Below are 12,842 nucleotides of genomic sequence, written 5' to 3' on the forward strand. Positions count from 1 at the left end.
ATAACAAAAATGTTCTAAATTATTGGAGAAATATAAAAGTTACTGTTATTGATTAAGTTCTACTACAAGTAGCCAGCCATTCAACATTTCAAATTCTGGAAATTTTTGACTTTTAAGTTAGGCAATCGATTGCCTCATTTTGTTTGAATCCTGGAAACTTATTTGGAATTACAGTGTAGTTATTTTTTTTTTTTAGTCCACTTCTAACTTATTCCCACCCCATTTAGATTTCTTTCTCTTTCTGACACACTGCTGTCATAGATTAGTTTTTCCCTTTTCTTGTTTTTCCAGTCATTCATCCTCAGATGGGGCGTGGACTTCTACAGAATTCACAGATCAGATGAGATCAGAACAGGTATAAAGAAGCTCAAATAGTCGGCTTGTTCAGACCTGAAGCAGATGCTCTCTTCTTAACAGGTAAGAGATAAATAGAAGTATACACTTACAGAATAAAGTAATGCAGATGAAACCAGATTGTTTTTTAAGATATTGATTTTAACTGAATGTAGTTTAACGATAAATCATTCTATGTGATGCAATGGCCTTGAATCTACTAGTCAATAAGATATTTCTGTTTTCAGTGCTCTTGTGTTCTTGAATTTAAATGTGATTTTTCCTTTAAACTAATCAAGTGTTCGGAAAAGCCTTTTTTCTTCTTTTCTTTGCGGTTTTACCATTTTGTCAACGATTTGATTTCATTCAAAGATAAGTGTGGATTATTGTGGGAAAGCTGCTCTGCCATGTCGTTGAATGGCCATCTTTTCTCTTAAATTTACAATCTTCAAAAGTAGAAGACTAAGCATATCTGTCAAGTTTTGGATTTGAAAATAAGGGAAATTTTCTGGCGCCCACTACCAGCCGTCCCACCTGCCCAACCAAACTCCAGTATTCCTTATATTTTAAGATAGGTGTACAATAAATCTAAAATAGCCACTTATCAACCACTTACTAAATACAATTATGTGATTAGAATCTGGTAGGTCGACCTTTATTAACAATGAAATGCTGCGAACATTCCTGGGCTGGACGATATGGACTAAAACTCATATCTCAATATATTTTCACAAAATGGTGATATGCGATATAAATCTAGATAATTTTATCAAATAAAGTCTGACCAGAAAGACAATTCTGGGTTAAATTTGCTGATGCAAAATGCTACACAGGGACATTTATTAACCAACAGCTGCACAATATGTGACACTCATTAATCCATCTAGCTCTACATGTTGTTCTGATAAGTAAAAGCAGCGACTCCTAAAACTAGTATTATGATACATATTAAGCTATTATATATGTATATACAGTATATATATATATGAAATATTATAGTTTTCTATATCGCCAAAATAGAAAACTCGATACATCTTGAATCTCGATATATCACCCAGCCCTAATCCCTAAATTATAAAACTGTTAGGGTTGTTAAGTTGGACCCATAAACAAACACAACACCCAAAGTGTGGGTCGACGTGAATTCATTTAACAAAAAGTGTCCTCTTAGTATAAGCATAATACTTTGGTCACCTGCCTGAGGAGCCAGCTGTGGGGCAGTAACACAAGCTTTGCACCATTAACCAAACCAGTCATGCTTGTAAAACAACTTTTTTGCTGAAGTGTTTGCCAAAATTCCTTCTTCAGAATAGTTGGCATGCAATACAACTGGGGATTTACCCTTGTGAAGTCTTCCTGATCTTGTTATTGAAGTGCTCAGATGACAGATGACAAGAGTAGTACAATTTCAATGAAGAAGCAAAGTTTAGTAGACTTTGCTCCCACGCAGGTGGACAGAGGGATTCATACGTCTGTGTTCCTCAATGTCTGTGTTTCTGTCAGTTCTCTCTCTCTCTATCTGTGTCTGTTTCTTTCTGTCTTTTCAATAGTAAAAACCACACAGTTATCTTCTTTATGCCCCCCTTGGTATCCATAGGTGTCACAAACATGATCATGATCAGACCACTGTTATTCAAAGCATGAAGTGTTTCTTAACTTCAACCAGCATATTTTGTTTCTGTAAAGGCAACTTGTTCCTGGATTTGCTGTGTTAAATTTAAGTGTTTAGACCAAAACACTAACCACTGAGACAAGTACAGCCCCATCAAGGGGGAGGGAGTGCAGTTGACATGTACATGCAATTACGTTTTTACTTTTCTAAATAATTGTCATGAAAATGTTTTGATTATTGGTATCATGAGTCTACCAGATGTTCATTAAGCATCACAAACCAGTTCTGTAAAATTTGACATCATTATTAAACAACGTAATCACTATGATCTGTGCTATACACTGACATTTTACAAGAGATATGCATTCATTAACTCTTACAATAACAGCTTTTTTCTTTTTTCCAGCGCTTACATCATTGCATGAATGGCGTATTCCACTCAAACTATAGCAAAAGGCTGTTTTGGAAAAATATACAAGCAGAAGTACAATGATACCTGGGCAGCCATAAAGAAAGTTCCTCAGAACTTTATTGATAGGAAGGATCTGGAGAGGGAATGTGATGTGTACAAGTAAGTGGCTCTATGAAATTGTGTGTAGGTAAAAAGAGCTGGATAGCTTAATCATTTTCACAATGCAGCCATAAGGGTCCTGCTTGTCGTGGTCCCAAGCCCAGATAAAAGCAGAGGGTTGTGTCAGGAGTGGGATCCGATGTAAAACCTTTGCTAAACTAAACATGCAAATTACTCAAATTACTACCTGATCAGTGGAGGCACTGGTTAACAATGACTGCCATTGGTGCTGTTGACCTACGGGGTACTGTTGGAAATTGGATTAGTGTTGGTCAAAGAAAGGGAGGAGGAAGGGGTGTTCATAAGCAGAGAGAGAAGAGGAAAGGCATGAGTTCAGTGACTGCAAAGCAGTGGTAGGTGAGAGTGTAACCAGACAGCATAGATCACTGGTGTGTAGGATGACTCTGGTGGTGAGGAAGATGAAGAGGACAGATGGAGAACAGAGGACAACGTAGTGGAAACCTAAAAAAGAAAGACTGTTGTGTGATTTTCAGGAGGGAAATGACTATACCTCCTGACAACTCTGGGTGGTAGGAGGCCTTGAGGAAGACCCAAGAGGAGATTTATGGATGTAGTGAGAGAGGACATGAATCAGCTAAAGTGAGAGAAGAGGATAGGCTTGGATGGAGGCAGATCATTTTCTGTCCAGACCCCTGAAGGGAAAAGCAAAAAGGAATAGAAAGTTTAGCTTTTTCGTAAAGGTTCGAACAGTTCACCATCCAACCATCCAATTGTAATGTTGAATTTATAAATGTTTCACTCTTGCCTTTTTTTCTTTTATTAGCAAGGCACAACACCCCAACATAGTGAAACTTCTGGGAAACATAACTCTTACAAAGGGACTATGGATCATTCCTCTAGAGTTCATCTTTGGAGAAGACTTAGAAACAACAATCTTCAAGTCATCACGGTCTAAAGTAAAGGTAATGTGGCTTGTTCTGTGCATGTTGCATGCTACAACCTCACAACATTAGAGACAAGTTTTAGCCTGGAGCCTTAATGTATGTATATCTGTGGAAGAAATCCGTTTCGTCAGCAGTTAAAATTATTGGGATTTATTTCAACAGTTGACTCAAGAAAATAAAGCAACCATTATTGTGGGAATGTGTGAAGGACTGTATTATCTTCACTGTAAAGATATCGTCCACCAAGACCTCAAACCTGATAACATCATGGTAAGTGGAGATTTTGTGTACTATCTATGTTTATATAAACCTAAATAAACAAAAAAAAACAATATTCTATGAATTAACAGCAACATATAGATATGATTCATGGTTTATTGAATGTTGCTCAAGTTTTACAATTGTTTTTCTTTCTAAATCTTTATTTTGTTGCTGAGTCTAATACATTTTTTCAAGGTTTTGTTGAAAATTTTTAAATATTTTTGCTTAAACCTCATGTTGGCTATTGTCTTTGGGTTAAATATTCAATGTGACATCTTGCACATGTTTTCCTTGTTTGTCCTTCAGGTGGAACATGCCACAAACAGAGCGGTGATCATTGATCTGGGATTGGCAAAGTTCTTCAGGTGTGGTCTGAACTCTGCTGTGGATATGGGGAATGAAGCTTATGGAGCTCCTGAAGTTCTGCGGAGGGGCTCCCAGAGAGACCAGCGTTCAGATGTCTGGGCAATGGGCAAGATCATCGCTGAGCTTTGTGCCCGGGTTCGACTCCCCACACTCAGTGTCTGTCCTGAGAAGATCAAGGAGACCCTCAAAGATCAACCATACTGTAAGGCAGTGTGTAGAATGGTGGACATCAACCCCTCGCTGAGGGCCTCCATGGGTGGAATCATACATGACATAAGATCGGCTGGAGGAAAAGGAATCGTCGCAAGCCCACCAGTGAAAAAAGATCTCCTGAAACCACCTTCACCCACCAATAATGCCATAAACAGGTCCCCATCTCCAATGGACAGAGGGGGAACCCGATTTAACAGGGATCCAACACCTATGCCCATGGATCCTTCTCCAATAAGGAGATCTCCATCACCTATGCACAGGGCTTCACCACAAATTAACAAGGATCCTCCTCCAAAGCAGGGGTGTCCACCAATCTTTCATTGGGAACGCACACCCAGACCAGATTTAAAACCTTTACCCACTAAAGCTGGCCTGGCCCCCTCTCCTTCCCTCAACAAGGCTGAAGACAAAAACAAAAATCAGGCTCTCGCCCTAATAGGTGGCCAAGATATTACACCCGACTTTATGAAAATGCAGTTATACAAAGAAGCCACCAAGGATCTTCCCTGCAATCTGCCGACAACAGGGAAGGTGGTGATTCGTAGCTACGAGGAAAAAAATGGGGAGGGAGGAAAATGGATGCAGAAGGAAGTAGTGACCCAAGAAGGAAAAATAATCAAATATAATGATATCTCATATAACACGAACTGAGAATGTTTGCAAGACTCACTTTTTCTTTGCGAGACTGCAAAGACTGATTGAGTTGAGTTTGTACGGGTAATACAGGTTATAATGATCATAATAATTTATATTACCGTAGTGATTAGAAAAAGGGGTGGTCAGAAGTGCCATCTAGAAATGAGCAAGTAAGCTTAAATGTTATTAATTAACAAAATTTTTTTACTTACAGTGGGTCCTTCTGTAGATCCAGAGGTTATTAGTTATTGCTATTGTACAAGCATATTTTGCATAAAAAACTAAAAGTTAAAAAAATGGTCAATAATAATACTACTAGTAAAAAAACTGGAGAAAAACATATTATAGTATACTGTATACATCATATATACAACTTATTTGAATGCAATATACGAAGTGTGTATATAAAATTGAGATGTGTTGTGCATGTTGTGAGAGTTTTGCACAAAGGTAAAATGAATTTTTTTAAAAAAAGATCATCAAAGAGTTTTAGTTTGAAAAGCCACCTTTATCAAAATGTCTGCTCAAGCACAAGCACCTTGGCCAATCTACTATTTTTAGTGCAACAAAAGCACCAAGCATTGTTTGCACAAAAAAAACAATTTAGATTTTATTTATGGTCGGTATCTCATATGAACATTTTCAAATCAAAGGTGAAAGCTCTCCTTTTCTTTACTGTTTTTTTACAATTTTTTTTAATTTTTTAATAATTTGACTTCAAACTCCTTCAAACTTGGTTTCCAACTTGATTTTATGTTTCTCAGTCAGGACCGCTTTAGTCAAAATAAATGATTTAAATACAATAAACTAATGCTAAATAATGCTATGCTCAAACTTGGATGTTTTCTAAATGATATAAATTAACCTTTGCCTTCAGTTTCTGTTTCATGAGTGTACTGTTGTATGTGCACAGATGTATTTTTAATGAATAAAGATTGATTTGATTTGATTCTGCTACCTCATTAGTAAACTGACACACGTCACTACATGATCTGTACGCTGGGATGGTGGTGGTGCGGAAAGTGCGTGCAGAAGGAAATGGTGAACTGAGGTATAATGTGGTCAAATTTAACAACAACTGAGAAAGTTTGCATGACTCACATTTTGAAAATGAAAATCGATTTTTGAATTTTTTAAATTATTATTCTTTAAAAAAAAAAAACATTAAAACAACAGACAATCTTAAACAACTGTATTTATATACTTTCACTTTGTGAAATATAAATCTAGTTCAACTACAATGCAGGAAAAATACAAATCTGAGCACAAACATGATCAAAAACTAATTGTAGGAAAAAGAAAATGTTTTTGCGGTCACCAGAAATTCTTGATACCAAAATGGGGTCACGTTCCCAGTAAGGTTGGGAACTACTGCAGTAGTGTTTCTTTCTACACATTTACAAAATTAGATTCTTTAAAATGTTTGTTTTTCACTCATTAATTCCATAATTATGATCTATAGTTGTTTTTAAATAGTTTTCTAAGCAAAACGTTATAGTCAGAAAAAGGGGGGACTTGGATTTTCATTTTCAGCCATGCATCACACTTGGTATCCTTAGTGGACAAACGTAAAAATGAACTGAAATTCTACATTTTGGTTGCATGCAGAGCAAATATCAAATATCTTATGAAGAGCAGAACAGGATAAAACTTTTCCTATTAGACCTATTTATATTATTATAAACTTTAACATGCATTTTTTAATATTGTCCCAGGAAATACAATAGGCTACCACTTGAATGTTTTGAGACAGAAAAAATCATCATGGGGAAAAAGATCATGATGGGGAAAAAAAACAGGAAGTGAAAGCTGGTTTGTGTACATCTTAGTCATGTGGGGATGGTGTGAATTTTAAATGTAAATGCAGGGGTGGGAAACAAAATGATCATGTTGTAGTGGGGAATGTGGCTACAGTCTGCTTTGTATGATGAAATCAGGTCACCTGTAGGGATGTAACGATTCATCGTAAGGCAGTTAAAAATCGATTCATAAGTGTCACGATTAACATTGATGCTCTGAAAATTGAATCGCAATACTTTTTTTAAACAGCAAAGGGCGCTATATCTTTTTCCTTCCATCAGTGTAGGCGGCGGGGGCAATCTGCGACTACTTTCTTTCTGGCCGCCTTCTACTCTTAAACATGTTCATAAATGATTCTTTACCGCTTTAGCACCGAAAGAATATCTGTAATACTATGTGAATATCTGTAAAAGTCACGTTTTTCTAATAGCTCTGTCTGCTAGCGTATAGCATCTCTTCTTCACTGCTGGAATATCTACATGCCAACCGCCCACTGGGTTGCCAGCGCCCTCTGCTGGTCCAAACTAATATCTGACGTAAAAACAGTGCAAAGACTGTTTGTTTGTTTTTTAAGTCCAATTGTTTAGGCACAAAATACATTTTCAGTTGCACATTTAAAAGAAAAATAACTATTATGCAGTTTTGCATGGTTTACTATAAAACCAGAATTTAAATTATTAGGTTTCTTCTTCATTTGTATTATTCCTTTATTAATTTCATTCATAATTTATTTATAGTTAAATTGCATTGATTTGAATAGTTTATCAAGGGATTCTTTTGACAATGAAAAATAAAAGGAAAATAGTATAGTATTTTCTATTTTTTTTCCCCAAAAAAATAAAGGAATAATTTTCAGTCATCATTTGTCTACAGTCTCATTTTGTAAAATAAATTGTGAGAGAATCGTATCGTCAACCAAGTATCGCGAATCGAATCGTATCGGGAGTTGAATGAATCGTTACATCCTTAACTCCCAGTCAGCCTCAGAATAGACTTTAAAGTTCTGCTGCTGGTACTGGTGTATAAATGTGTGAATGGGTTTGATCCAGAATCCATCAGTTAGATGTTAGTCAGGTATGAACCCAGCAGGTCTCATTTTTTTTTCAGGCAAAATTGTCCAGCCCTATTTAGTACTTTTGCCACCTCTGCTGATAACCCTGAGGAAGTGATATAACGTTCTTCGCAGGAAATCATCTGCAGAACCTGACAGACCTGCAATGAAATCAAAGTTGGAAAATGTCCCAGAATAACAAGAACTTTCACACACAACTACTTTTGTCAAATTACATGGCAAAGTAAATACTTTAACAGTTCATCTTTGAGGCAAACAAAAGTTAAAATTCACTTAAATGCCAAAAATATAGTGAAGAAAAAGCAGATGTGGCAAAATACTAGTCTTCAGTATACTCAACTTAAAGTACATACTTGAATAAATAGAAAATGACTCTGGTAAAAGTTAAAGTATCAAATTTGCTCCCTTACTTGGGTTGAAGTAAAAAGTACATGCTACTAAATGTCAGGTTTTTAAACCACCAAGTTACATTTTTTTTAAAGAACTTATAGTAAACTGGTACTTGGAAACAAGTTAAATCTGTTACCTTTGAATTTCTAGAGAATTTAGCACTCAAAATAAATACAATTTGTAAATAAAATGTTTTAAGACAAAAAAAATTGCAAATACTCAATTAAAATTAGAGCAGCTTTAAGTTTAAAATTTTTAAAAACTTGAAAATGTTAACCATAAAACTAAGGGACCTACCCAACAGAAAAAAGCTCAAAATACCAAAATTGTGCGTCTTTTTACATTGTGACGTCATCGTTGAAAGGACTTAAAAGTGGAACGTACAGATATTTGTTCATAAAAGTAAGGAGTAAAAGTTAAAAAAAAAAAAAAAACTCAATTAAAGCACAAATACCACAAAAAACTACTTAAGTAGCAAATACTTTGTCACTTGTCAAAAGTAGCTTCATTGAGGTTTTCCTTGTTCCAATTGAACATTTGGTGCAAGATTTGACTTTTAAATAGTCCAATTCATTCATTTGTCCAAAGAGCTACCAATACTACCGTACTTATGGTCATGATGAACCCAGAAACAAAAATAATTAAGCAGTTACATTTACAAAAGTTACTAATGAATCACACATTAAAAATCTAAATAAGAAAAGTACAGTTGCTATTAATGTCTAATATAATGGTATAGGATGCTGCCATAACAAAAATGTTCTAAATTATTGGCGGAATATATAAGTTACTGTTATTGATTAAGTTCTACTAACTTAATTGTGTCATGTTGGTGTAACATGACCTTCCTTTTTGAGTAACCTTAAATACCGGTAATATTTTTTAAGTAAATAGAACTATATTTGTTTATAAGTAAGCGTCATTTCAAAACACATCTTAGGTACAACTTAATAGAATTAAGTAATAATTACATGCTAAGAATGATAAAGTCCTGTTATTTCTGTTGTTTGAAATAGGGATTAATTAAAAATAAACCTAATTCATATGGCACTTTAATTTAACAACAAAAAAATAATTTAAAAAAAGTACAAGTAGCCAGTCATTCAACATTTCAAATTCTGGATATTTTTGACTTTTAAGTTAGGCAATCGATTGCCTCATTTCGTTTGAATCCTGGAAACTTATTTGGAATTACAGTGTAGGTAGTTTTTTTTTTTAGTCCACTTCTAACTTATTCCCACCCCATTTAGATTTCTTTCTCTTTCTGACACACTGCTGTCATAGATTAGTTTTTCCCTTTGTCTGTTTTTCCAGTCATTCATCCTCAGATGGGGCGTGGACTTCTACAGAATTCACAGATCAGATGAGATCAGAACAGGTATAAAGAAGCTCAAATAGTCGGCTTGTTCAGACCTGAAGCAGATGCTCTCTTCTTAACAGGTAAGAGATAAATAGAAGTATACACTTACAGAATAAAGTAATGCAGATGAAACCAGATTGTTTTTTTAAGATATTGGGTTTAACTGAATGTAGTTTAATGATAAATTGTTCTATGTGATGCAATGGCCTTGAATCTACTAGTCAATAAGATATTTCTGTTTTCAGTGCTCTTGTGTTCTTGAATTTAAATGTGATTTTTCCTTTAAATTGATCGAGTGTTCGGAAAAGCCTTTCTTTTCTTCTTTTCTTTGCGGTTTTACCATTTTGTCAACGATTTGATCTCATTCAAAGATAAGTGTAGATTATTGTGGGAAAGCTGCTCTGCCATGTCGTTGAATGGCCATCTTTTCTCTTAAATTTACAATCTGCAAAAGTAGAAGACTAGTGCTGGTAAGTCTAACAGTAACCTGACCCATGACGCAGGCAGATTTGTTTCTTAAAGAGTTGTTTCTTTAGATTTCGATTAGCAGTAGGGATGTAACGATTAATCGTAAGGCAGTTAAAACTCGATTCATAGGTACCACGGTTCACATCGATGCTCTGAAAATTGAATCGCAGTACTTTTTTTAAACATCAGAGGGCGCTATATATGAATCCTTCCAGAAGCGGACGTGACGGGCGGAATCTGCTACTATTTTCTTTCTGGCCGCCATTTACTGTTAAACATGCTCATAAATGATTCTTTACCCCTTTAGCACCGAAAGAATATCTGTAATATTACGTGAATATCTGTAAAAGTCACGTTTTTCTATTAGCTCTGTCTGCTAGCATAGCTTCTCTTCTTCACTGGTGGAATAACTGCATGCCAACCGACCACTGGGTTACCAGTGCCCTCTGCTGGTCTAAACAAATATCTGACGTAAATACAGTAAAATGACTGGGTTTTTTTTGTTTTTTTTAAAGTCCAATTGTTTAGGCACAAAATACATTTTCAGTTGCACTTTTAAAAAGAAAAAGAACTATTATGCAGTTTTGAATTGTTTACTATAGAACCAGAATTTAAATTAATAGGTTTCTTCTTCATTTGTATTATTCCTTTATTTATTTCATTCAAGATTTCTTTTCAGTTAAATTGCATTTTTTTTTGAATAGTTTATCAAGGGATTCTTTTGACAATGAAAAATAAAAGGAAAATAGTCTATTATTTTCCCCCAAAAAATAAAGGAATATTTTTCAGTCATTTCTCAACATTCCCATTTTGTAAAATAAATCGTGAGAAAATCGTATCGTGAACCCAGTATCTTGAATCGAATCGTATCGGGATTTGAGTGGATCGTTACATCCCTAATTAGCAGTGATCCAAACCTTGTTTCTCAAAGTCTCTCTCTTGTTCGGAGGTGTTTGTTAGTTTAACCACAGGTCCATGCTCTGTCACATGATACGCTTTTGGAGAATCTTTGTTCTCATTATGACATGTGACTCACCTTTTCTATTGTTTTGCATAACATAGGGATATCCCAGGCAATGTGTTTAGTGTTAAGTGTGTTAAGCAAACAACATTTGTGTACTGATCAAAATACAACTTTAATTTACTGTGCTTTTAGTCACCAGAGATTTTAAAATGTAAATGTGTGTTATTACAGCAAGCCTAAATGTTATTTAAAACCTTAATCTTTGAAGAAGATTAAGGTTTCAAGATTCCCAAGAATCATTAGGAAACTGCTACCAGGAACAAGTTGGCCTGAGGGAGTTTCCCTGTGGTTACATGGAAGTTGAATAGTATAAGCATAATACTTTGGTCACCTGCCTGAGGAGCCAGCTGTGGGGCAGTAACAAAAGCTTTGCACCATTAACCAAACAACCAAACCGTTCATAGTTGTAAAACAATTGTTTTGCTGAAGTTTTTGCCAAAATTCCTTCTTCAGAATAGTTGGCATGCAATACAACTGGGGATTTACCCTTGTGAAGTCTTCCTGATCTTTTTATTGAAGTGCTCAGATGACAGATGACAAGAGTAGTACAATTTCAATGAAGAAGCAAAGTTTAGTAGACTTTGTTTAGTAAACAGTTCTCTCTCTCTCTATCTGTGTCTGTTTCTTTCTGTCTTTTCAATAGTAAAAACCACGCACAGTTATCTTCTTTCTGCCCCGCTTGGTATCCGTAGGTGTCACAAACATGATCATATATCATGCGCAGACCACTGTTATTCAAAGTATGAAGTGTTTCTTAACTTCAACCAGCATATTTTGTTTCTGTAAAGGCAACTTGTTCCTGGATTTGCTGTTACATTTGAGTGTTTAGACCAAAACACTAATCACTGAGACAGGTACAGCCCCATCAAGGGGGAGGGAGTGCAGTTGACATGTACATGCAATTACGTTTTTACTTTTCTAAATAATTGTCATGAAAATGTTTTGATTATTGGTATCATGAGTCTACCAGATGTTCATTAAGCATCACAAACCAGTTCTGTAAAATTTGACATCATTAATAAACAACGTAATCACTATGATCTGTGCTATACACTGACATTTTACAAGAGATATGCATTCATTAACTCTTACAATAACAGCTTTTTTCTTTTTTCCAGCGCTTACATCATTGCATGAATGGCGTATTCCACTCAAACTATAGCAAAAGGCTGTTTTGGAAAAATATACAAGCAGAAGTACAATGATACCTGGGCAGCCATAAAGAAAGTTCCTCAGCACCTTATAGAAAAGAAGGATCTGGAGAGGGAATGTGATGTGTACAAGTAAGTGGCTCTATGAAATTGTGTGTAGGTAAAAAGAGCTGGATAGCTTAATCATTTTCACAATGCAGCCATAAGGGTCCTGCTTGTCGTGGTCCCAAGCCCAGATAAAAGCAGAGGGTTGTGTCAGGAGTGGGATCCGATGTAAAACCTTTGCCAAACTAAACATGCAAATTACTCAAATTACTACCTGATCAGTGGAGGCACTGGTTAACAATGACTGCCATTGGTGCTGTTGACCTACGGGGTACTGTTGGAAATTGGATTAGTGTTGGTCAAAGAAAGGGAGGAGGAAGGCGTGTTCATAAGCAGAGAGAGAAGAGGAAAGGCATGAGTTCAGTGACTGCAAAGCAGTGGTAGGTGAGAGTGTAACCAGACAGCATAGATCACTGGTGTGTAGGATGACTCTGGTGGTGAGGAAGATGAAGAGGACAGATGGAGAACAGAGGACAACGTAGTGGAAACCTAAAAAAGAAAGACTGTTGTGTGATTTTCAGGAGGGAATTGACTATACCTCCTGACAACTCTGGGTGGTAGGAGGCCATGAGGAA

The 12,842-nt window shown here is 35.8% G+C and overlaps 2 protein-coding genes across 2 annotated transcripts in view; both read left to right on the plus strand.

Moving 5' to 3' along the window:
• The first annotated feature begins 315 nt into the window (after positions 1-315).
• LOC114478644 (spindle assembly checkpoint kinase-like) lies at positions 316-5,846 on the plus strand. The gene is made up of 5 exons (XM_028471838.1): positions 316-417; positions 2,352-2,516; positions 3,301-3,439; positions 3,584-3,691; positions 3,989-5,846. The coding sequence occupies exons 2-5, from the start codon at positions 2,371-2,373 to the stop codon at positions 4,910-4,912; spliced, it is 1,317 nt and encodes a 438-aa protein (XP_028327639.1). The 5' UTR covers positions 316-417; positions 2,352-2,370; the 3' UTR covers positions 4,913-5,846.
• A 3,651-nt stretch (positions 5,847-9,497) lies between these two features.
• Positions 9,498-12,842, plus strand: part of LOC114477825 (dual specificity testis-specific protein kinase 1-like) — a 47,857-nt gene continuing 44,512 nt past the window's right edge. The window contains exons 1-2 of the mRNA XM_028470448.1: positions 9,498-9,599; positions 12,130-12,294. Coding sequence (XP_028326249.1) covers positions 12,149-12,294 — 146 coding nt within the window. The 5' untranslated portion in view covers positions 9,498-9,599; positions 12,130-12,148. The remainder of the gene's footprint in view (positions 9,600-12,129; positions 12,295-12,842) is intronic.

Source organism: Gouania willdenowi, chromosome 16 (assembly GCF_900634775.1).
Source record: "Gouania willdenowi chromosome 16, fGouWil2.1, whole genome shotgun sequence".
Classification (NCBI taxonomy): Eukaryota; Metazoa; Chordata; class Actinopteri; order Blenniiformes; family Gobiesocidae; genus Gouania; species Gouania willdenowi.

Coding starts and splice junctions, on each gene's coding strand:
- LOC114478644 (XM_028471838.1), top strand. CDS start 2,371: ATGGCGTATTCCACTCAAACTATAGCAAAAGGCTGTTTTGGAAAAATA. Junction 3,440..3,583: donor CATCACGGTCTAAAGTAAAG/GTAATGTGGCTT, acceptor TTATTTCAACAG/TTGACTCAAGAAAATAAAGC. Junction 3,692..3,988: donor TCAAACCTGATAACATCATG/GTAAGTGGAGAT, acceptor TTTGTCCTTCAG/GTGGAACATGCCACAAACAG.